The sequence below is a fragment of the Cervus canadensis genome, chromosome 4 (assembly GCF_019320065.1).
Source record: "Cervus canadensis isolate Bull #8, Minnesota chromosome 4, ASM1932006v1, whole genome shotgun sequence".
Lineage (NCBI taxonomy): Eukaryota > Metazoa > Chordata > Mammalia > Artiodactyla > Cervidae > Cervus > Cervus canadensis.
In genome coordinates, this window is record NC_057389.1 from 14,606,158 (window position 1) to 14,628,302 (window position 22,145).

General features: G+C 42.0%; 1 protein-coding gene and 2 long non-coding RNA genes across 21 annotated transcripts in view; 1 reads left to right on the plus strand and 2 right to left on the minus strand.

Annotated features, from left to right (window-relative positions):
- The window catches only part of LOC122439514, a 517,062-nt gene that overhangs the window by 151,491 nt on the left and 343,426 nt on the right, over positions 1 to 22,145 (minus strand). For 4 of the 17 annotated variants that reach the window (XR_006268894.1, XR_006268885.1, XR_006268893.1 and 1 more), the window contains exon 4: positions 9,811 to 9,925. The exons of the other annotated variants lie outside the window; for them this stretch is intronic. This is a non-coding gene — a long non-coding RNA (uncharacterized LOC122439514). The remainder of the gene's footprint in view (positions 1 to 9,810; positions 9,926 to 22,145) is intronic. 17 annotated transcript variants of the gene reach the window in all.
- The window catches only part of PCSK1 (proprotein convertase subtilisin/kexin type 1), a 39,756-nt gene continuing 20,087 nt past the window's right edge, over positions 2,477 to 22,145 (plus strand). The window contains exons 1-6 of one of the 3 annotated variants that reach the window (XM_043464606.1): positions 2,477 to 2,859; positions 6,082 to 6,186; positions 9,602 to 9,712; positions 11,829 to 11,975; positions 13,969 to 14,045; positions 20,139 to 20,227. In XM_043464606.1, coding sequence (XP_043320541.1) covers positions 2,680 to 2,859; positions 6,082 to 6,186; positions 9,602 to 9,712; positions 11,829 to 11,975; positions 13,969 to 14,045; positions 20,139 to 20,227 — 709 coding nt within the window. In that variant the 5' untranslated portion in view covers positions 2,477 to 2,679. Of the gene's footprint in view, positions 2,860 to 3,079; positions 3,214 to 6,081; positions 6,187 to 9,601; positions 9,713 to 11,828; positions 11,976 to 13,968; positions 14,046 to 20,138; positions 20,228 to 22,145 lie in introns of those variants that run through there. The other 2 variants (XM_043464608.1, XM_043464607.1) reach the window with 2 other exon arrangements.
- Positions 11,139 to 21,896, minus strand: LOC122439517. Its single transcript, XR_006268905.1, has 3 exons — positions 21,278 to 21,896; positions 19,150 to 19,243; positions 11,139 to 11,237 (listed from the first exon to the last, which is right to left on the minus strand). It is a non-coding gene; the product is annotated as an uncharacterized LOC122439517 (long non-coding RNA).

The following is a 22,145-nucleotide window of genomic DNA, read 5'->3' on the forward strand; positions in this document are numbered from 1 at the left end:
TCACTGGGCAGTTGGGAGAAGTCATGAAAGGCATGAGACTTACTTGATAATTCATAATAGAAACAGTACTTTGCAGTTTCTGAATTATCCTGTTTCCTACATAAATTAATCAGATGAATCAAATGCTATTAAAACCAACTTAAGGGTGATAATTGGGATTTCTAATTCATGATACAAAATCTGACAGTGATGGGCCTGGAGGTTATTACTATGATCTACATAGCAGGACAGGGTTAGCTCTTGATATGACAAATTTAAGATGACTCCTACATGTATATTTGCACCTCTAGCCTTGGCAAACATTCATCCCTCCTGCATCCCAGAAACTGTGGCAATTAAGGTCCAACAGATAAAACTGAGAGAATTTCGAAATAAATTACTGATATATATATTTTTGGATGGGGATATTATCTTTCTACTGTGAGAATTTAGTTTGCCCTTTTAAGTATATCAACCAAATATTTATTCCAGGTGTTTAGGGTGCTCCATTTAAGATAAATGATTCATTAATGAGACACTGGCCTCAATGATTTACTTGAACTGCGAACTGATTTACTTGAAGAACAATAAGGGCAAACACGTTCCTGCTCTAACCATTCCTACCATTATTAAACATTTGCAACAAGTTTCTCTTGTTTTGCTAGCACACAGTTAGCATCTGTCTGCTGTAAGAATGAAATACCCTAGAGAGCTTGAGTCCACAACTCAGCTGAGATACGAAAAGACAGCTCACCTAGCCATCAATACTCACACATGTAAATTTACAGTGCCAACAGAAAAACTATCATTCTGTCCATTCTACAGCACCTCATGTGAGAGTTACATTATTGTAATAGACTTAACTGCATCACATGGTTTACTAACATTGCATTTGTTCTCATTAAGAAGCTTTATGTTTAAAGAAATTATTGATCTCCTCCACATTTCTGCAAACATGGAGGCAGAAGAAAAATCAGTCGTAGCCTTATCTTCCACCAAGCCTCCATTCAAGAGGTAATCTCTTGCTTCCTTTCTCCACAAGCGCATATGCTTTCTCCCACTCATCCCTTTTCTCTTTTCTCTAGAATAGGCTGCGCCCCCCAGCGGTTGGGAGCTTTAAAAAGAAAAACAAGAAGAAAAACCTTTATCGGGCAAGACTTTGAATCCCCTGCAATTTTGTTTTGGGACTGAGTGCATTGTGTTCCCGAGAATTCCAATGCAATTAGTCACGATCATGACCTAAGCATACTTCTCCTTTGTAGTCAAGTTCCTGTTTTTTTTGTTTTTTGTTTTTTTTCCTTTTTAAAGAGGGGGATGGCACCAGTCAAAAGGAAATAGTTTGATTCTTGGGGGCACGGCGATTCTTGGAACTCAGAAGCGGAGCTCGCGCTGGCAACCCGTGCTTGTGGCGCTGTCCACTCCTTGGTGCTGAATTCAGAGAGACCCTAGCGTTTACCACCAGGCTCAAAGTCTCGGAATCAGAAAAGGTCCAGCCACAGTACAATGTACCCATTTCCCTTTTCTGGGATAGAGGACCATTTAGACATCTTATTCTATTTCCATAAGAAAACACTCTAACACCAAAAGAAACCGTGCCTCTTACGGGAAAGTAATGGCACAGTTTCAGTTCAATACCAAAGTGAAATGGTCTCCTGAAGGAAGAATGGAAATTTCAGAATTAATGAAACCTCCTCTTCCTCTCTCTGAACCAACACAATTCAACTTGGATACACTTCCTTGTTAATAAATAAAGGAAACTGTTTCTTAATTGTATGATAAAAATAAATAAAAATTTAAAATAATGTGATTAATCGTTTTTTTCTGATAAAGACTGTAAAGTGGGTGGTACTGGGCGCTGCAATATCTGAGACAGAATTTTAGATATTGTTTTACTCAGGCTAAGAAACAGAGGAGAAAAGGATGTAAACTTGTTAACTAAGGTGGTTTGAATGGCTAAAAATATGTTCTTTAAAATGTTGCTTTAACATTGTCATCCCAGAGGTGCTCATTCTCCTAGGCAAATTAGGTCAGAAGCTTCCCTTCTGGGCTCTGTCTCTCCAGCCTCTGTCCCATTTGAAAGACAGAAAGGCCCTGTTCTTCATAGCAGGTGTCGTTATAAAAATCCTCCTCTCTCCCTTCCCCCACACAGGAGATAATCAAGCAAAGATCAAGAAAATGGACAAAAGGGAAGGAAAGTGTGCTGCGCTCCAGGTCTTTGATTCTTGGTAGTTATATTCAAATGGGGGGCACTTCTCAAAGAGAAGTGAAGGTGTTTCTCGCGGCTGCAAAATTTGCAGTTAGAAAGGGAGTCGACTTAACCAATACCAGCAAGTGTTTCTTCCTTTTCTTAATCCCTCGCTGCTTATTTTAGCAGCTTCTCCACCCCGCCGGGAATACCATCCAGATCTCAGTCCAGGTAGATCTGACGTCAAGAGATGGCTTTCGTAGATTTGACGTGTAAACACTCATTTCCATTCCTCCTCGGAAGGGCTGGGGCTCCACTCGGCAGGGAGACCGAAACGCTGCACTGAGCGCTCGCCACCGCCCAGCGTCTCCTGCGCGTCTCTTATCTCATCGCAGAGCAAGCCGGAGCGAAAGTGGCCCCGAGCCCCGCAGTGGAAGGGGTGCGCGTTTCTGGCTTCCCTGGCGTGCTCCCCGCTCCCCTCCCTCCCCACCTGGGTGCGAGCCGGCGTGAGAGCGATGGAGCGGAGAGCCTGGAGTCTGCAGTGCACTGCGTTCGCTCTCTTTTGCGCTTGGTGTGCAATGAATAGTGTCAAAGCGAAGAGGCAGTTTGTGAATGAATGGGCGGCGGAGATCCCCGGGGGACCTGAGGCAGCCTCGGCGATAGCCCAGGAGCTAGGCTATGACCTTTTGGGTCAGGTAAGAGTTTGCACTTTCAAGAAACTTTCTGGGGCCCGAGGGGACTGGAGGGACTGGAGCGCCATCTCCCAAGTGGGAGTCCCACGTTGCACTCTCCGGAGCCCAGTGGCAAAGAGCAGGAGCTTTTCCGGCTCTCGCCCCTGGCGCGCTTGGAGAAGCCTTGCATTATTTATTGTTTGGGCTGGGCGCAGCCAGGCAGAACCCAGCCGCTGCAGCTGGGTACAGCTTAGTCTTGGCTGTTGTCCGTTCTGGAATTGAAATCCGTTTCCCGCGCGGTTTGGAACAAAAATCCCTCCACTGTCGTTCACGCAACTTGAGATGCATGCAGGCTCGTCCCAACCGGCGCCAGGGCAGGTGAGAGGCAGTGCGCGGTGTCCCCCTGGGTCTCAGCAGGTCTGCGTCAGGAGCCGGCTGTTTCCTTCTTTTCAATATGGCAGCATCAGATCCAAGTCCTGCTGCAAGGGGCCAAGTAGGCTTGGAGATGTTCGCTGCAGCATTCTCAGATACGCTCACGGCTCGGCTCTCTCTGGAGAGGGCCAGTGGCCTCGATTCACAACCCGGGGCTCGGGGGCTGCGGAGTGGTAGATGAGGTGGGTGAGAGGCAGGGGACCAACTCTCCAGCCCTCTACTGCGAGCTCCGGACTCTCACTGGAAACTTGCAAAGTCCGAGCTTCACAACTTTGCTCGGTCAGTTCCCCTGAAGGGTCAGGCTGCCGAAGTGACGGTGGGGAAAGGATTTCTTTCTTGGTCCTCAGCCAGATGTGTTTTAGCTTCCCAGGGGTTTCCATTTGTGTGGGGGCTGGGGGTGGGGATGGCGGGGAGAAACTGTTGCCCGTTCAAGTGAGGACTGGGTTAATAGATAGCTGGGGGGTACGGGCGTCGAGCCATTATGTAGGGGGCTGTGAATTCTCATGGAAGCTTTCCTTTCCCTTGGCTCAGAATCAAGCCCTTATTTCTTGCCTTGTAACTTGTTCGTCGAAATGGGGGAGGAGGGAGTTGTAAAACATTTTGGCGCGTTTTTTCTAGAGGTGGTGGTAGAGATGCGGTTGAAGTCAGGGATGAGTAATCCGTGTGGGCGTTGCGATTCCATAGATTGAAATCCTCTGGAGAATGTGCCTTTCCTTGCCAGAGGCTTCATGCTCCAACTTTATGAGCCAAACTGCCTGAAATGCCCAGCACGAAAGTCAATGCCCATATTGACTTCTCTTCTCTGTGTACCAGTAGCAGACCAATAGTTTTGCTTTTGCCAAGTCCTTGTTCTGTGCTAGGCTCCGTGTCGGGGGCTAAGAAATAATAGGAGGAAAAGAAACCTTCAAGGAACCAAGAGTCTAGAGACTGGTTTTAAAATAAATGATTGCAATTGCAAGTAATTGGTATAGCAACAGAAACTGTTGCTGCAGTCTCAATACTTGTTGATTGAAAGATTGAAGATGGAAGGGAATTGGGAAGGGGGAAAAGAAGACAATCCAAGGAGGAAACATTTGCACAGGGTTTAGTAAGAAGAGTCAAAGGTGGGAACACAATGAGACTGGGGAAGGCACCCAAGGCATAGGAAATGGCTTGTGGGGAAACAGGGAGATAGAAAGAAAGTGGCTTACTTAGAAGTCAGGAAATTGCAAGGAATTCTTGGAGTCTAAAAAGAGAGTGAGTAGTGGGTAGAATTGTACTGGTGGGTACTGTGGGCACCATGGACATCTTGTGAGTCCTGTGAAGGGAAAAAAAAAAATCTGGGAACTTAATCCTTTGGACTGAAGCTAAATAGCATTGGTAACTGTGTGGAAGGAGACTGGAGGAGAGAGCAAAAAATAACTCCGTCTTCCTTTTCTCACCTATTAGCCTCAGACATTCACCCAAACCCAGACTATTCATTGTGGGAACTGCTTTTTAAAATCACAAGTCCCCCCCGCCCCCCCGCCAAAAAAATAAATAAAATAAAATAAAATAAAATCACAAGTCCCAATAAACAAATAAATAACAGTAAATCAGTACTGTTGATAGGATCTTCAAGGAAGGCATAGTCACAAGAAAGTTTAGCAGAGTGGGGAAAACCTACCTAGAGTTGCATATGACTTGCATATACATATTTCCAGTTAAATGACATTACTAATAAATGTTTTTAAAATAATAATTCCTTATAAGAGACCGATGGTGCTTTCCTGGTTCTGTTTCTTTTCTTTCTTTGTTTATACTTAGATGCATCACCATCTTGAGCTTCTTAAGGGCTCAAGATAAAGCTAGGATAGGGAGAGGGTGACAAGAGGCAAAACCACTGATAGCAGAAACAGAGCTAAGCGCTGGTGATCTTTTCTCAAGGCTGCTATTCTCTCTCCCCAACTCCACGTAAAGCTTAGAGCAGATTCACTCCCAGAGGTTCAGGCTTGGAGCAGAACCTAAGCATCTCTATGAAAAAAAACCCTCTAGGTGATGAGAAACATCACTTTAAAGAAAGCAATTCTTCTGAAATAACCCATTGTCAATTGCTGGTCTGAATTAAAAAAAAAAATACAAGGCATCTACAGAATTTAGCAGGTTCAAATTAAGTACTATTTGGAATAAAGGGGAAATTATCTTAAAAGAATAATGAACTTAGCTCTGAAGGGACCATTTGTATCGATACCAAATGTATTGATAGTCATCTAGAGAAATTTGCACACTCTAAGGTAGAATACCTGTCCTAAATGTAGCATGCTGGCTTCTTCCTCAAAGCTTTGAACTACTGGAAAGTCAACTAGTCATTCCTAGTAGCTTATAACAATCATCACTATGGATTCAATCACTATGTTTTATAACAACAAATTGTTCTAGCTGAGTGTGGCACTACACAAGCATAGGACCAGGGAGTTTGCCTGCTTTCTGCACATTATCATTCTGACACGATACATTTTATAGGGTGAATGTATTTTTTAGAGATGTCTAGCTACACAATAACGTCACCTAGAAAAGAAAATGCAGTTCCTCTGAAATATAAAAGACAGAAGCATCATCAGCCTTTAAGAATGCTGTGACCCCAAGGGATAATATTGGGAAGCTCATCTCACTGAACAGACTAAGAAGCAAAGGAAGGCTTCTAACAGTGCCTTCCTCATCAAGAAAAAGGTAACCTTCAAGTACAAGAAATGCACTTAATAAAAATTGCCTGTTTGCAAGTTAGCTGGGTTTCAATCTGACCCATACACACTTATTTTGGAAAGAGGATTTTTATTTTAATTTTTTCTTTTATAGATTGGATCACTTGAAAATCACTACTTATTCAAACACAGGAACCATCCTCGGAGGTCTCGAAGGAGTGCCTTTCACATCACTAAGAGATTATCCGATGATGATCGTGTAAGTGTTGTGCATTTGTCTTTTTAAACCAGTAACCTGACTTATCTGCTTTTTCTTTGTGCTTGCTAACAAGAACAAAAGAAAATATTATTCTTTTTTCTTGTTTTCACAATTATTTATCTGTTGTGTTTCTTATCATTTCCATAGGGTTATAAATGCACATAACAATAACTGAATCTAATTGGTTGACTACATTATATGTGTGCATACACACACACACACATGAACTATATAATACCAGTTCACAAATTCAGTCTAAGAGCATGAAAATGAATACTGAGAATCAAGTGGCAGCACTAATGAACTGTTTGACAATACAATCAATCAACAGCCTTTTGTTATATGCCTATCTATGTACCAAGCATTTTGATATCCAGTGTAATGATGCCAAACAAATATAATACAGAAACTCTGCTCTTAATAACATTTCAGTGTAATCTGAAAATACATTCTGCTGTTTCTATCTGGTTTGGTTATATAGGGAACTAGTGTTTCTGAGAGAGTTTTAAATCCATGTCTTCAGGAGGCAAATGTTTCCATAAGTATTGTATTATCTGACCCAGAGTATTTGATCTCCTTTTATTCTGGTTTGTATACATAGTCAATGATTAGGTACCAGCAGGAAAAGTCTAGAATGAATATAGGTAAAGTGTGGGGCCAATTTCATGTATATCTAATGTACCTTTTGATTTTTTTAAATTAATTTATTTATTTTAATGGGAGGCTAATTACCATATTGTAGTGGTTTTTGCCTTACATTGACATGAATCAGCCACGGGTGTACATGTATTCCCCATCCAGAACCCCCCTCCCACCTCCCTCCCATCCCATCCCTCAGGGTCTTTTTGAAGTCTGTTTTTGAGGTCATAAACATCAATAGAAATGCTGATATGAAATAAAAATTTGAAGTATTGTTATATACACAGTGTTGCCTTTTCTCAAGAATATGCCATACTGATGAAAATTTATCCTGGGGAGCCTGATATCTGCATACATGATTTCTGTTGTCTAGGACATTCCCAAGAATTATGAAAGTTTTGTGAGAGATAAAACATACACTTTCAACTTCCCATAAAGAAAAGTAAAAATGACAGAACAGAGCTAAAATTGTTGAAAGTTCGTGGGCATCACAATCGCTGTAAAATAATTTGCTACTTTGTTATGCATATGATAGAATTTTTAAAAGAAGAAGAAAAAGAAGACAAATTATGAGAGTAGGAAATGACTGGGCCTGGGTTACCAATGTTCCAACATGAAAGCAGCAACCAAACCCAGACCAAGACGTTCCATCAGGACCATGGACAGCAACCCACAGCTCATAAACATCCATTGCTGGCTTTTTTTCAAGTAAATGGCTAGAAGTGACAGACCTAAGCAGAGGCCCTTAACATCATTTTAAAAGTTTCTTGTCCAATAAAATCTTCCTTTCACTGTTCCAAGGCAGATGGCTAATTGTATATGGGCTCTGAAAGTAGGACAACTTCCAGTACTCTAGCTAGGCTTAGTCTTTGAGCAAAAAAACAAGAGAAATAGTTCCTTGTCTGCTAAATGCATCCCTGACATTAATGTACAAGGAAGTCACACTGACCTCCCTTCTCATCTTCACAGGAGAAAACTGGATAGAGTAAAGCAGATCTAACTGTTGTTATTCAAAGTATCTCACTAAAATGAACAGATGGCCCAGTTCTATTCTTTAGATAATTGATTTGTAATTCCTTAGTAATTGACTTGGGGGAGAAATCTCAAAACATAGTGAAGAAGAGCTAAGAATTTACTCTCCAGCATAACTTCATTAGAAAAGAGTCTATATAATCCTATGAAAGTTATCCCCAGAATAATTTAATTTCAGGAAAAATTCTAGAACCCATTGAAGCTTGAAGTGGAAGGTTGGACTAGATGCTTTTTAATGCCCTTTTCAAAGGGCATTAAATCCCAAAAGGATTATTTACCATTAAGTACATGATACTTACTATATATACAATAGAAGGATGCTACCAATTTGCTTTCTTCCATTTGGTCTGCTCTTACAGAGACTAATATGGGATTCAGAGTTAATGACATTAATCATAACTCTGTTTCCACCAATTGATTGTTTACCTGATCAGAGTGCCTCTTCTTTGATTCCACTTTTTAAAAAAATGCTCTTGATTTTCATTTTATTGCTCTTTTTTTGATAGGGATAATATTCTTCCAAATTAGCACTCTGAAGTGCACCAATACGCTATCTGTAAGTCTGCTAATGAAATCTGTAAGTGACTCTCTCCCTCAAAGATTAGTACTTGTTCCCTAGCAGCCAGCTTCCAAAGACCAATTCAGATGGCAGGCAGTATATTCAAAGCATTGAGGTATTTTAAGCCAAAACAATTAAGCTTGAAAATACAGGCACTTTAAAAATAAATTATAGTGACTAATTTTCAACACTCAAGTCCCTCCCAATGTTTATAATAGGTTTGCAGTATGTTTTCTAATTGGAAATTCAGGATGGTCTTGCTGGATGGTTTTATCCTTTAGTTGCAAGTTATTTTTCAGTTTTTATTTTTGGATCTGACTCATTAGTGTCCTCACATTAGCAATATCCTATCACACACTGGACTATCATCATGTGTACGAAAGAGAGGATATGTTTTGGGTAGGAAACAGTCATGTTGCTCAGCAGAATCAGAGCACGGCAGTATCTCATAATGAATATAACCACAAGGCAGCCCCTCACCTCTTGGGGCCTCAAGTATAATAGGATTACGCTATAAATGTTGGAAAGGTAATTTTTGTATTGTCAGATCTCCTTGCATAATACATGAAACGAAATTAATGATAAGTGTGCATGGTCAGTAGGGCTCATCCATCATCCCAGATCTGTTTCTCATATTAAATATTCTTAAGCAGAAGGTTGAAGCACAGGGGAGCCAGAATTTTGAATCTGCAAAGACGCAGCACCTTTTCCATCTTTTATCACATCTGCAATTTCTATTTTTGTGAATAAAGAAAGAGAAATTAAGGTGTATGAGCAACATAACAGCAGTCTCTGAGATCTCTTAGCCTGTTGACTCATTCCGTGCAAGTGGACAAATTTTCAGCTACGGAACCTTGGAACCTCGATATAAAAATGGGTATTATGGTCCATTTGCTGATGAAAGCAGGCTGAACTTCTACTTCCACTGGAATCACAGTGTCAATAATTTGAGGGAACCATCACTTCACTGACTACTTCTCCTCCTCGTAAAGGCACACTTTACTGTAATAGAGGAAATGGTCATCTCCCCAGTGGGTAACCCCTTATTCTCACTGAGCTGCCAGGGTGATCTGCAGTCAAGTGAAAACACTGATGGAGAGAATCCTAGAGCTAGTTAGAGGGAAGATGATTACACCAGAGGTGGCTGTTTAACTGTTGATTTTCTTGCCATAAAACTCCTGGTAGGTGATATGGGCAGAACAACAGTATGAAAAAGAGAGGAGTAAACGCTCCGTTCTAAGAGACTCAGCTCTGGATCTCTTCAACGATCCAATGTGGAATCAGCAGTGGTACTTGGTAAGTACCTGCATGAGGACTGTGTAGGCCCTGGGTTACTTGTTGTCTCTGAATAGATACTTTTAAGTAACAGATAATTCAGCATGGGGCTGTGTTACCCGGAGATCAGGGTGAATGAGACCTTCCATGATCTGGATCTTCTGTTTGGCTGTGTGAGAACGTCTGAAAACACAGATCTTTAGCTTCTACAAGAGGAAGTCTCCTTACGTTTATCTGGAATAAGTACAGAAGAATTGAGTCTTGCAAGGTAGGGTTGCAAAAACAATATTCATGGCAAAAATCAGACCTGCTCAAAGTTACTTCTGAGAACTCTTTAAATCACCCAAAGAGGACAGTGAACGTGATTCAGTATATACAGCTCTGAATGACAAGTCTTACATGCTCCCAGGTGAGAATCTCTGAACTAGGCTAAAGGAAGGAACATGAGGAAAGACAAAAGGCATCCATCTGTGAATGTCTAGACTTGCAAACCAGTTCTACCTTTAAGGGGCTTCCCTGATGGCTCAGACAGTAAAGAATCTGCCTGCAATGATCCCTGGGTCGGGAAGATCCCCTGGAGAAGGAAATGGCAACCCACTCCAGTATTCTTGCCTGGAGAATCCCATGGACAGAGGGGCCTGGCAAGCTGCAGTCCATGGGGTCGCAGAGAGTTGGACATGACTGAACAACTAACACACACTTAGTCTGCCTTTAAAACAATTACCAAATCCTTACTGGAATGTGGGCTGTGAGTGGAGAAACTATACATGCTCCTGCCTGCCTACAGAGTGCTCCCCCTTCTGTTTTCACATTAAGCCTCTACTGTAGTAACACAGGTGAATAGACGTGCTTATTGTTGAGAATATTGTAAAAGATAAAATTTCATAACCATAAGCTGAGGCCTAGATATCCTTGTTGCAGAACGAATGGGAAAGATCAATTCTTGAAACTCCTCTAAGCTAAGTGATACTTGCTCACTGCAGAAGATACTCATTAACACTTGTGCATCTACCATGTGCCAAATATTAATACCATCCTAACTGTTTGACATGAATTAACTCATTTAGTTCTCACGCAACATTGTGTTGTTCATATAATAAGTATTCCCTTTTAACAGATGAAGAAACAGAGATATTGGCAAGAATCACATGATTCTTGTGGTGGGGCCATAGTTCATATCTCCAGAGGCCATACTCTTAACAGCCAGACTCTGATTGTTCCTCTCACTGACATAGAGTCCTTCTCTGGCTTTGGCCAACAATCTGTGTGCAGTTCCAGCCTCCTGGGACTCAGCTTCATGTTGGCCTAGAAAATTCTGCTTTTGCTCCTCCTCTTTCTGATGGGCATCAGCCAGGGGGCAGTGCATTCACTGATACTTTTGATTGTTGTCATTTTTAAGATTCCTGTTGATCCATTCAGCTAAAAACCCGGCTCTCTTCTAACGCATCTCTCTTGAATGCTTGGGGATGTGCTCATATCTGTATTCCTTTGCTGTCCAATTTCTCTTCCCTGCAGCCCTACATACTGTAACTCTCAGAAAAGTTACCTGAAAAAAAAAAAAAATCCTAAATCACCTCTCACAGATACTGACTCTCTAAATCACTCATACTTGGAAACAGGCAGTTCAATTCCAAGTCCTGGTAATACCACAGCCTTGTGGGTATCCAAGTTCTGATTTTTCTTTTAGAAAAGTTATTAAAAAAAATATCCACGAGTAACTGAACCAGACAAAATAAAGTACATTCAGTGTGGCAGTAGAGGTTTAGGATTTGGGGGAGATGGAAACTTGGGACAGCAAATAAAGCTTCGGTAGATGAAAAGCTTGAGCATGGAATTATAAATGAAAGCAACTTAGGGATAAACTTCTTCAAAGCCACACAGCTCAAAGACAAGGGGCACAGGGTGATTCATCTTTTCGAGTGATTTTCCATTGGAACAACTGGAAAAAGAGCAGAACTACAATGATTCACTTGGTCCTCCCCTCAACTTTGTCTTTTATTTCACCTAATTGCCTGCTTCTAAAGAATAGAATGACCCCAGGAAAAAGAAAGATGGGTCTCAAGACTGGAGCTTCAGTTCTCATTGTGCAGCAAGCAAATTATGATTTTACCAACGCTTCTTTGTTCTTTTTTACCAGCAAGATACAAGGATGACTGCAACCCTGCCCAAGCTGGATCTCCATGTGATACCTGTTTGGCAAAAAGGCATCACAGGCAAAGGTGTTGTTATCACTGTACTGGATGATGGCTTGGAGTGGAATCACACAGACATCTATGCCAACTATGTGAGTCTAAGCCCTCCTATTCCTGCAGCTTAGGGTGCTGTCTATACAGACATACAGTTAGGGCTTCACTTCCCTCAAGCAGGAGGTGCTCTGAGTGAGCCCTGGGGTTGATGAGCCAAGCTTTGGCTACTTCCCTCACCCCTCTGCCAGTGCACATAAATTTCTTTCTTTCTTTTTTTTTTGTATCACTAGACATTGAAAGAATTCATTGAAGCTGAGGACTGTACAAAAGTTATGTGTGTTGGGGTTGGAGGAGGCACTTACACCAGCTAGATTATTAAAAAGCCATTCAAATTCTATGCCACTCAGTACTGGGGGACATGAAAGCAATCAGATCAAGCCTCACATCTGAGATCATTTTCATAGTCATCCTCCTCACATTCCCTGTGGGTCAATAGCTCTCACATTGTGAAGTTATATGAATGTGACTCCATCCATGCAAATCAAAGCATGTACTTCATAGTGCAAAAGTGACAAACTGAGAAAAGTTTACCAAAAATGGGAAGTAGGTAAATTACTTACTTGTTTATGAAGTTCTCCATAATATTTTAGGTCTTTAGGGGACTCCCCTGATGGTCCAGTGGATAAGACTCCATGCACCCAAAGCAGGGGTCCTGGGTTCGATCCCTAGCCAAGGAACTATTAATAGATCCCACATGCCACAACTAAGAGCTCGCATGCTACAACTGAATATTCCACAGGCCACAGTTAAAAGATCTTACATGCCGCAACAGAGATCAAAGATCCAATGAGCCACACATAAGACCCAGCACAGGCAAACTAATAAATTTAAAATGTTTCAGGTCTTGATTTAAAGATCCGTGTTTTATCTTGAATACTACCCCCTGTCTTTATCCCAGCCTTTCTACTCAACCAACGTTCCAAAGCTAAAGAGCAAAGAAAATGGGGTGGAAAAGAAGAGATGAAAAAGATTAGCAATTATTAAGACAGAGAAACATAAAGAACAGCAGGAGTGGTGACACAATTATTAAAAGGTGGTTGGATCTCCTTGCAGTCCAAGGGACTCTTAGGAGTCTTCTCCAGCACCACAATTCAAGAGCATCAATTCTTTGGCACTCAGCCTTCTTTATTGGAGGAGGGAATGGCAATCCACTCCAGTATCCTTGCCTGGAGAATCCCATGGAGAGAGGAGCCTGGCAGGCTACAGTCCATGGGGTCACAAAGAGTCGGACACGACTGAGTGACTAAGCATCGGCAGCAGAGAAATACAGAGAAGAGCAGTCTGTTTGAAGTCTATTTAGTGTAACTGGGGTGGCTGAAGGAACTCACTGTAGACCTGAGCCCCACCCCGCTGCCAGCTCTTTGCACCTGTATCCTTAGGAAAGATGAGTGTCAAAGTGTTACTAACTAGCTCTACAGCCCTGTCAAACCATTCCACTTCTCTGGACCTCAATTTTCTCATTTGGAAAATGACAAGGTTGAACTAAGTAAACTCTGACCCCTCCTGTTCTAACAGCCTATGAGATTCTGTAGGTTTGGAAACCTTCACTGAGAACTGTTGGCTCACTTCTCTGTGCATGTCATCTCTGCCTGGTTTCCGGCTCTGATGAATGATCAGCAACGGGGCCAGAAACTCTAAACTGCAGGCTCTCAAGCCAGCAGCCAGGATGGGAATAGGACAGGGGTAGAAGGACTGATGTTGAAGCTGAAACTCCAATATGTTGGCCACCTGATGCAAAGAGCTGACTCATTGGAAAAGACCCTGATGCTGGGAAAGATTGAAGGCAGGAGGAGAAGGGGACGACAGAGGATGAGATGGTTGGATGGCATCACCGACTCAATGGACATGGGTTTGGGTGGACTCCAGGAGTTGGTGATGGACAGGGAGGCCTGGCGTGCTGCATTTCCTGGGGTCACAAAGAGTCAGACACGACTGAGCGACTGAACTGAACTGAACTGAAGAAGATTTGGGAAGCACTGCCTTTTTTTTTTTTTTTTTTATGCTACAGTGTTATTTTTGCTTTCTCTTTAGGATCCAGAGGCCAGCTATGATTTTAACGATAATGACCATGATCCATTTCCCCGATATGATCCCACAAATGAGAACAAGTAAGTAAATGTGGATTTGGGGGTGGGGGTAAGTGCTTTAAAATGCTTTCATCTTATTTGAGAAAATTACACTATAAATATGATCCACATTTTTGCTCTCAGAAAATGCTCATGTACACCATCCATACAACAACATTTTGTTGCTTTTAAAACAGGAAACAGAAGCTTCTATTTTTATATTCCTTTTGGCTTACGGGACTATATTTCAATTAAACTTTCTTCTTATACTATGAAATGTACCCCTCCAAATGTTACTGAATAGCTATGACTTTAGAAGAAATCTTTGGGACATTTGTTGCTGTTGTTCAGTCACTAAATTGTGTTTGACTCTTTGAGATCCCATGGACTGCAGCACACCAGGCTCCCCTGTCTTTCACTGACTCCCAGAGCTTGCTAAGACTCACATCCATTGAGCTGATGATGCTATCTAACCATCTCATCCTCTGCTGCCCCTTTCTCCTTTTGCCTTCAGTCTTTATCAGCATCAGGGTCTTTTCCAACAAGTCAGCTGTCCAATAGGTGGCAAAGTATTTATTAAAGCCTCAGCTTCAGCAACAGTTCTTCCAATGAATACTCAGGGCTGTTTTCCTTTAGGATTGATTGGTTTGATTTGCTTGCAGTCCAAAGCATTAAAGAATAAAAATCTTCACTCCATCACCATTGCACCTAGTTCCTCTATGAATCGTTCACTATTAGCAACATGCTTGTTGCTATCCATGAAGAGAAATACAGATGGCCAAAATAACAAATCCCTACGACTTCCTACGGTAGCCACAACCATGCTCACTACTTCCCTCAGAAGAACATGGCAAGACACCAGACAAGAGAAATATACCATAAGGTTTGGCCCTCAAATCCAACACAGTCTCCAGGGCATTGGGCTAATTAGCCTGTTCCAGTTTTCTTCTGGGTATTTTAACTCTAAAAGGAAGAGGCAAAGGACATCTTCTGACTCCTAAGCTAACTCCCCATAGTATCCACAGGGTGATGAGAGAGGCTAAGAGCCAGACTTGGCAAAGCAACGAAGCAAATGAAGACCCAAAGGCAAGAGACATTTTAACCTTTTTGTTAGCTCCGAAGGAACTTTACCTTCTAGGCACACAGCCTCTCTCAGACTTGAAGGAGATATTTCACTCTTTCCTCTTCATTTGCTTCACCCAAAAGAAACTTACACCAAAAGAGAAGAAAGTCAAGGCAAAATGAGCACTGCTACAAGAGGGGATGGAAAGATCAATCAGGGAAAAGCTCCTGTGGCTGTCATATAATGTACTTCCCGTTCCTTTCTTCCTCCCTCTTGGATTAGTATCCAACTTGGGTCCATCAGTTCTCTCTCGTTCTCGCTTTCACCTTCCCTCCCAGTTTCTCCCTTATTATCTCAGAATTCCCATGTGGCTGGTGCGGTAATGTTGACCTAAAGCAGTTACATTGGATTGTCCTCCTCCAGAAGGCCAACAAACCCCAGGAAGGGAGTCTGGAGCTCAAGGACTTGGCTTCAACTTCTGGGTGTATATTTCTTCCCTCGGCGGGGAAGGGGAGGCTTGAGGAGGTACCATTTACTTTCCTTCAGTACCACTTATTTCTATCTTTTAAAGGGGTCAACCACAAGCAGCCCTAGAGGTAGAATATTCCAGTAACAACACAATAGGAACCATGAGGGGGGCCCCTTTGGAGGAAAGTGGGATGTCTCAGAAACTTAGAGCAGGACTCCCCCAGACAAATATTCAGCCATATTTCTGAGTGAGGGCAGTGTGGGACCAGGGGGAACATCCATCCTTTTACAGCAGGACCTTGCAATGTTAGCCTGGCCGGTAGTGAGAGCTTTGCCCAGTACCAGAAAGGAGGCTGGCTTTGAGGAAGTCACTCACCTCACTCTGTCTCTATTTTTGTTTTTATTTTGTCCCCCAAAAAGGTGACAAAGTCCCTGTTTACCTACACTCCTAAGATAAACTACCTAAGGAAATGGGCAATAAGTGCTAAGAAGAAAAGGGAGGGCACTCTTTCTAGAATGAGCTAGAAGTGACAACTCTCATTCCTTTCCCTTGGTCAAGACTAAGAGGGAAATTTGCTCCCACCCACATGGGTTCAGCTGAGGAGACTGTTAGCTGGAAGTGTCAGCCCAGCCTCCTTCCTAGGCAGTGTGCCTTGGCTCTGGTCTAGGATCCAATGTGGGTGATGATTTGTGCGGCAGACGCATGATAGGCGAATACCTGGTGAAATGATATTCTTGGAGTTTTGTACTTGTGAAAAGGGGAACTCAGGTATCCTCCTTTCCCCCTGCCAAACAAGAGGGACTTGCCACTCATGGTACTGATGATAGCCAATTCACAGAGTTTCAAAGGCCCCAAGGTAGCAGCCTATACAATTTTATTTAATTTGTGCCTAAAAACTGTGAGCTTCCAGAGCATAGCAGACCATGGACCATGCACATAGTATAGGATTTGGGTAGCATAGCCAAACACTTGGGAGCACAGACTTTGCAGTTAGATTTAGATCAAATCTAAGACCTTTCACTTAATAGCTGAGTGACCGTGAGCAAATTATTTAACTTCTTTGTGACTAGTTTTATCATCTACTGTGACAGATTTTTATTTTCTTGGGCTCCACAATCACTGCAGGTGGTGACTTCAGCCATGATAGTAAAAGACACTCACTCCTTGGAAGAAAAGTTATGACCAACCTATGCAGCATATTAAAAGGCAGGGACACTACTTTGCTGACAAAGGTCTGTATAGTCAAAACCATGGTTTTTCCAGTGGTCCTGTATGGATGTGAGAGTTGGACCATAGAGAAGGCCACACCAAAGAACTGATGCTTTTGAACTGTCATGTTGGAGAAGACTCTTGAGAGTCCCTTGGACTGCAAGGAGATCAAACCACTCACTCCTAAAGGAAATCAATCCTTAATATTCACCGGAAGGACTGATGCTGAAGCTCCAATACTTTGGGCCACCGGATGCGAAGAGCTGACACATTAGAAAAGACCCTGATGCTGGGAAAGACTAAAGGCAGGAGGAGAAGGGGATGACAGAGGACGAGATGGTTGGATGGCATCATCGACTCAACGGACTTGCGTTTGAGCAAACTCTGGGAGATGGTGAAGGACAGGGGAGCCTGGGGTGCTGCAGCCCATGGGGTCGCAAAGAGTCAGACACCACTGAGCGACCGAACAACAACCAAAGAGATAATGATGGTACCTATTTCATTGGGGATTTGTGGGGATTAAATAGGTTTATATACATAATTGACTTGGATAGTGTCTGGTACATAGAACAAGTTAAGCATGTACTATGATAATGATGATTAAGGCTTCTCATTTAGCAACTAAGGTAGAACTCCTTTCAGTGAGAAAAAAAGCATGACAAGAATAATATCATCTGATAAGAGCAGAAGCAGAGACAAGTCAATTTTCTGAGCCAATTCAGAATTTGCTGTTTGAAAATTACACAAAAAGCAACTATCTCTCAGGGTCCTTTTGATTATCAACCAAAAAACTAACATCCCCATCATTTATCAAAAGGCATAATAAAAAATAAGAGTTAGTTACCCTTCCAGCATAGTGTCAGAAATAAATCCCCTAGGTTTAGAAAATGAATTGCCCCATTTTGTCTTGGCCTTCGTAGCAGTTAGAGACCTATTATCTCCCAGTTCCAAGGGCTTTATCTCTCCAAATTATCTGTGTTGCTGCTGTTCTTTATTACTATGTAAATGAAGTTAATAAAAGCTGCATTTGAATTCTCCTCTGCAAATCAAGAGAGGCATCACTAAATAACAAAATCTTCAAAGTGCAGGTAACTCTTACTAGTAATCTAGCATGAATTTGTAATCAATATTTCAACAAAAATTTCAGACTATTTTTCTAGCTATATAACATGTATGGCAAGGATATTTTAACAAGTGCCATGGTAGTCTTTAAATTATTTTCTGAAATAATTTTTTAAAAATCAATTTGTTTAAATGCCAGTTACAGCCATTATTCTAAGATAACAGAGGGTGCTTTTACCCCAGAGGCTGATTTAAGGGAAGAAAGCCATAGGTCTAAAAAGAATGACATTGAAGCACTTTGATAAAGTCTTCTTTTTCTCAAGGTACAGAGGTGAGAAGTGAGGATAAGAGGAGGAAAAGATATCAATTCCTATTTGTACATGATCCTACGTTTTTTAAAGAAAATAGTCCTTAGTATGTAAAGAGAGATAAATAATAGGTAGTGTCACGGTGCATCATTTTTAGGACAGAGGTATAGTGCTGGAGATGTCTGCTCACAGGTTGATTCCGTAAGCTCTATCTATCCACCTGGAGACTTTGCTATCTTGGGCCCAGTCTTCCATTTTGTATGAACAGAAATTCAGGTGGTGGTGACTTCTGGTAGCATATTTCTCAGAGGATGGCAACTGAATTTTCCCTTCTACAAAGGCAGAGAGGGCTAAGCCCCCAAAGAAGCATAAGATGCCTTCTTCATGTTCAATATGCACGAATTTTGCAGAGAATGGATGTATTGGTCGGAACAGCTTCAGTTGCAAGTGAGAGAATCCTAACTTGAAAATTAAGTAAAATGGAGATTTTAAAAATATTTTTTACCCAAGAGATGATCAGCTGCAGGCATGGTAAGATCCAGAAACTCAAATAATATGCCTTCGGACAGCAATTACTCCATCTCCATCTCCTAGCGCTGCTCACCTCCACTTAGCTTCATTCTCAACAGAGAACGCCTCATAGCAAGATCCATAAGGCTCACATGGAACTTAAAGCATCAGATTTTGAAAGCTGTCTGGGAGGACAAGTCTCATGATAGAGACTCACAAGGAGTGGCCAAGGGTTACTTCTCCAAATGGGAAAATGCTAGAAGACCAAAAAGAAGTCAGTGCCTACTACATCAGGGAAGACTGTGAATTGCATTGTTCTGACTTAGGACTCCTATCCAGTATTAACATAAAGGAGGCCATCATTCAGTGGAAAGAGACAAGGAAATCATCTTTGGTATTTTAGGTAAAAAAAGAAAAGTGAAATAGGTTTATTTTAAAAGACCAGTCAATTAAGAATTTTTATATTTCATCTGGCCTAAATTAATAGATGTCCAGTAGAGCAGTAATCAGAAGGAGCTGACTTACATTTGCTCAGACCTAACCCTTGCTCTTTTTCCCTCTGTGTCAGCATATGTGGTCAGCGGCTCCTCCAAAGGCGTCCACAGCCTTCATGCTGCTCCTGGGAGTTTTCACAATGGAATAAAGTCATGAAGCAACCAAGTTCACATTAAAGTGCCCTCAACTTATTTACCTTCCTGAGGTCAGGAAGGTGACAGGAAAAGATAATCACTCTCTCTAGAATTTCAGAAATGACACTTTAACAGTAGACTTTGGTCTGTTTAAGAGATGGATTTTCTTTTCCCCCCAAATGCTCTGAAGTCGTAAATTACCCTCATTGTCTGGTTGCAAGACTAGTCTTGTTCAGGCTTCTGGTCCCAATTAGAGTTGCAGGAGCACCCTGGCATCCCAAATAGCCTTGGAGTGCCTTGTTAAAAATTTCGAAATCCTCTTGGGACCAGGAAACCTTCGGATGTTTTAGTCTGGTATATGGTTAGAGGAGGAGAGGAGAGCTTGAGAGGGGACATATCCCCCTAAGACTGGTCCAGATTAACCTAATCCAAGGAAGCCACAAGTGAGGGGGAAGGGAAGGGGTCACTTCAACACCAAAAAGCATGGGATCAAAACCATTTCTTTCAGGTGGTTTCTGAAAGTGTCAGAGATGCTCATAGCAAGTATTAATAGCTAACACTTCCTGGTTCTTTCTGCATCCCAGCCACTGTTCTAAGTGTTCTGCATACTTAGTGTTTCATGGGATGCCACAGCTTTTGGAGGACCAGTCACTTATCCAAGGTCATATCACTAGTTAGTGGCAGAAGCTAGAATTTAAACTCATATACTTGGGCTCTGGTACTTGTTCCCTTCACTTATCTACATGTCACCTAACACTGATGGGATAAAAACTGGCAACGAGGCTGACAAGAAGTTAGTTAATATATCCATGGACCGTCGATTTGTATGCAAAACCAATGTTTGCCCTCATTTACATTTTACAAATTCTATTTTCTCATCCTCAGACATGGGACCAGATGTGCAGGAGAAATTGCAATGCAAGCAAATAATCACAAGTGTGGGGTCGGAGTTGCATACAATTCCAAAGTTGGAGGTAAAGCAGAGGGTTGTTCCCATAGATTCGAGCTTTGAGTCTTGTGTTAACTGGTGTAAATGGGGTGGGCTGAGGGAAACTTTTTAACAACCAGAGGAAGAAGTGAACCCCATGCAAAATTTATCTCTCCAAATTATCTACAAAACTTGAGTGTGATTTGAAATGTGCAAATCAATGGATCTGGGTTCTCAGATAATGATACCTGAATAAAGCCCATACATCTCTGTTGGGGGGAGGGGGCAGGGATAGAAATGTTGAATAGGTTTCAAAGCAAATCTAATTTTCTCTGTGTTCTGATTTAGAAGGGCTTGTTATTGAGTGCTCGCTAAGAGAACAGAAGGAAAAGGTAAATTTAGGCAAAGATTTTCCCTGCCTCTCAGTTCTATAGTCCTTCAGTTCACAATGAAGAACAGTCAAAAAATAAATAAAAAGAATGCATATGAATTACAGAAAGAAGACAAAGGTTATCTGTAGTAGCAAGAATTTAGAAACTCTGCTTGTTTCAATGTTTTTATGGGTAAGCATATGGCAAGTTCCATCAGCACAATTTGATAAAAGAACTATTTACAAGAGTTCAAGGGAACCAACAAGTGACTGTTGTAAGCAGATGTTTCCACCTTCAGACCTAGTGGAGCAAGGGGAGGAAGTAGTCATGGAAACTGGGAAGAGAAAGCTGTGGCCACACGAGACAGCCCCAGGACAAGAGCTGGGGCCGGGAGTACAATAGCAGAGCTGCTTCGAGGCAGGGAGGATCCTGAAATGAGCACTTCATTCTCCCCTCACCCCAAAACCTCCTGCCACTGTGTCAGTCGGCTGACACCAACGCAAAGATGAGAGAACCCACTGCTGCCATCCATGGTCCTGTGGATCTGCAGGGGATCAGAGAGAATAAAGCACTTGCCTCTCCTCTTCACACTAGCCAGTCCTCAGGAGCTCGTGGTTACACTATTAGTTTTGCATTTAATTTATTTCCTAAAACCACAACAAAAAAGATTCGTTGTAGAACATGGCCATGTCAGTGAGACTCCTTCAAGCTCTACATGAGCATACCTTGAATGTGGTTTTGTAATCCTTTTCAGAAATCAGATAAATACACATCCTGGCATACAGAATGCATCTCTCACTAACACAGCACATACTCCCAGGTTTTAGGGGTCATTCCTCATTCCTTTGATGCCAGTGTTGTCAGAGATGCGTTAATCTACAGAAAATGAAGGCAGGAGCACAAATTACATAATCACCTAGAAAAAGAAAGCATGCTCTAAGGAAAGATGAACAAAGTAGCTATAGTCTGTGAGAGAATCATCTCACCCTTTCATTTTACAGAGGAGGAATCAGAAGCAAGATCCTCAAGGAAACTAAAACACACCTACTGCGTGTCCATCATCTAACTCCCAAGACAGGACCCACATCCTGGAAGTTAACAGGATGGATCTGAGTGCCAGATTTCTGGGCTTCAAGTCCCAGCTTCCCAGTTGCAAGCCATGTGGCCTTGGGCAAGTCCCTGTCCCTCTCTGACCTCAGTCTCTCTCCCTGGGAAAAATTACAGCATCCACCTCAAATGGTTGTCACATGGATAGATAAGTTCACACATTTAAGGCCTGTGTAATGGCAGCTGCATACGGTATATCCTCAATGCACCTGAGCTGTGATCAAACCCAGTTTTACAGTTGAAAAAACTGAGGCACAGAGAAGTGGCTTGCTCAAGATCACAGAGCTAGCAAATAGTAAAGCTGGGATTTTTTTTTTTCCCCAAATGCATTTTAAACAATTTTCTTAAAAAAAATAAATACGAGTTCTACTAGTCAGGTCAGCTCCACGTTCCTTTACCCATGCTCCATGGTAAACAGTAGTGTGAAAACCTAAGGCTATGCGCTCCATCGCATCATTAGCCTGAAGCCAGCAATAACCAGGTAGC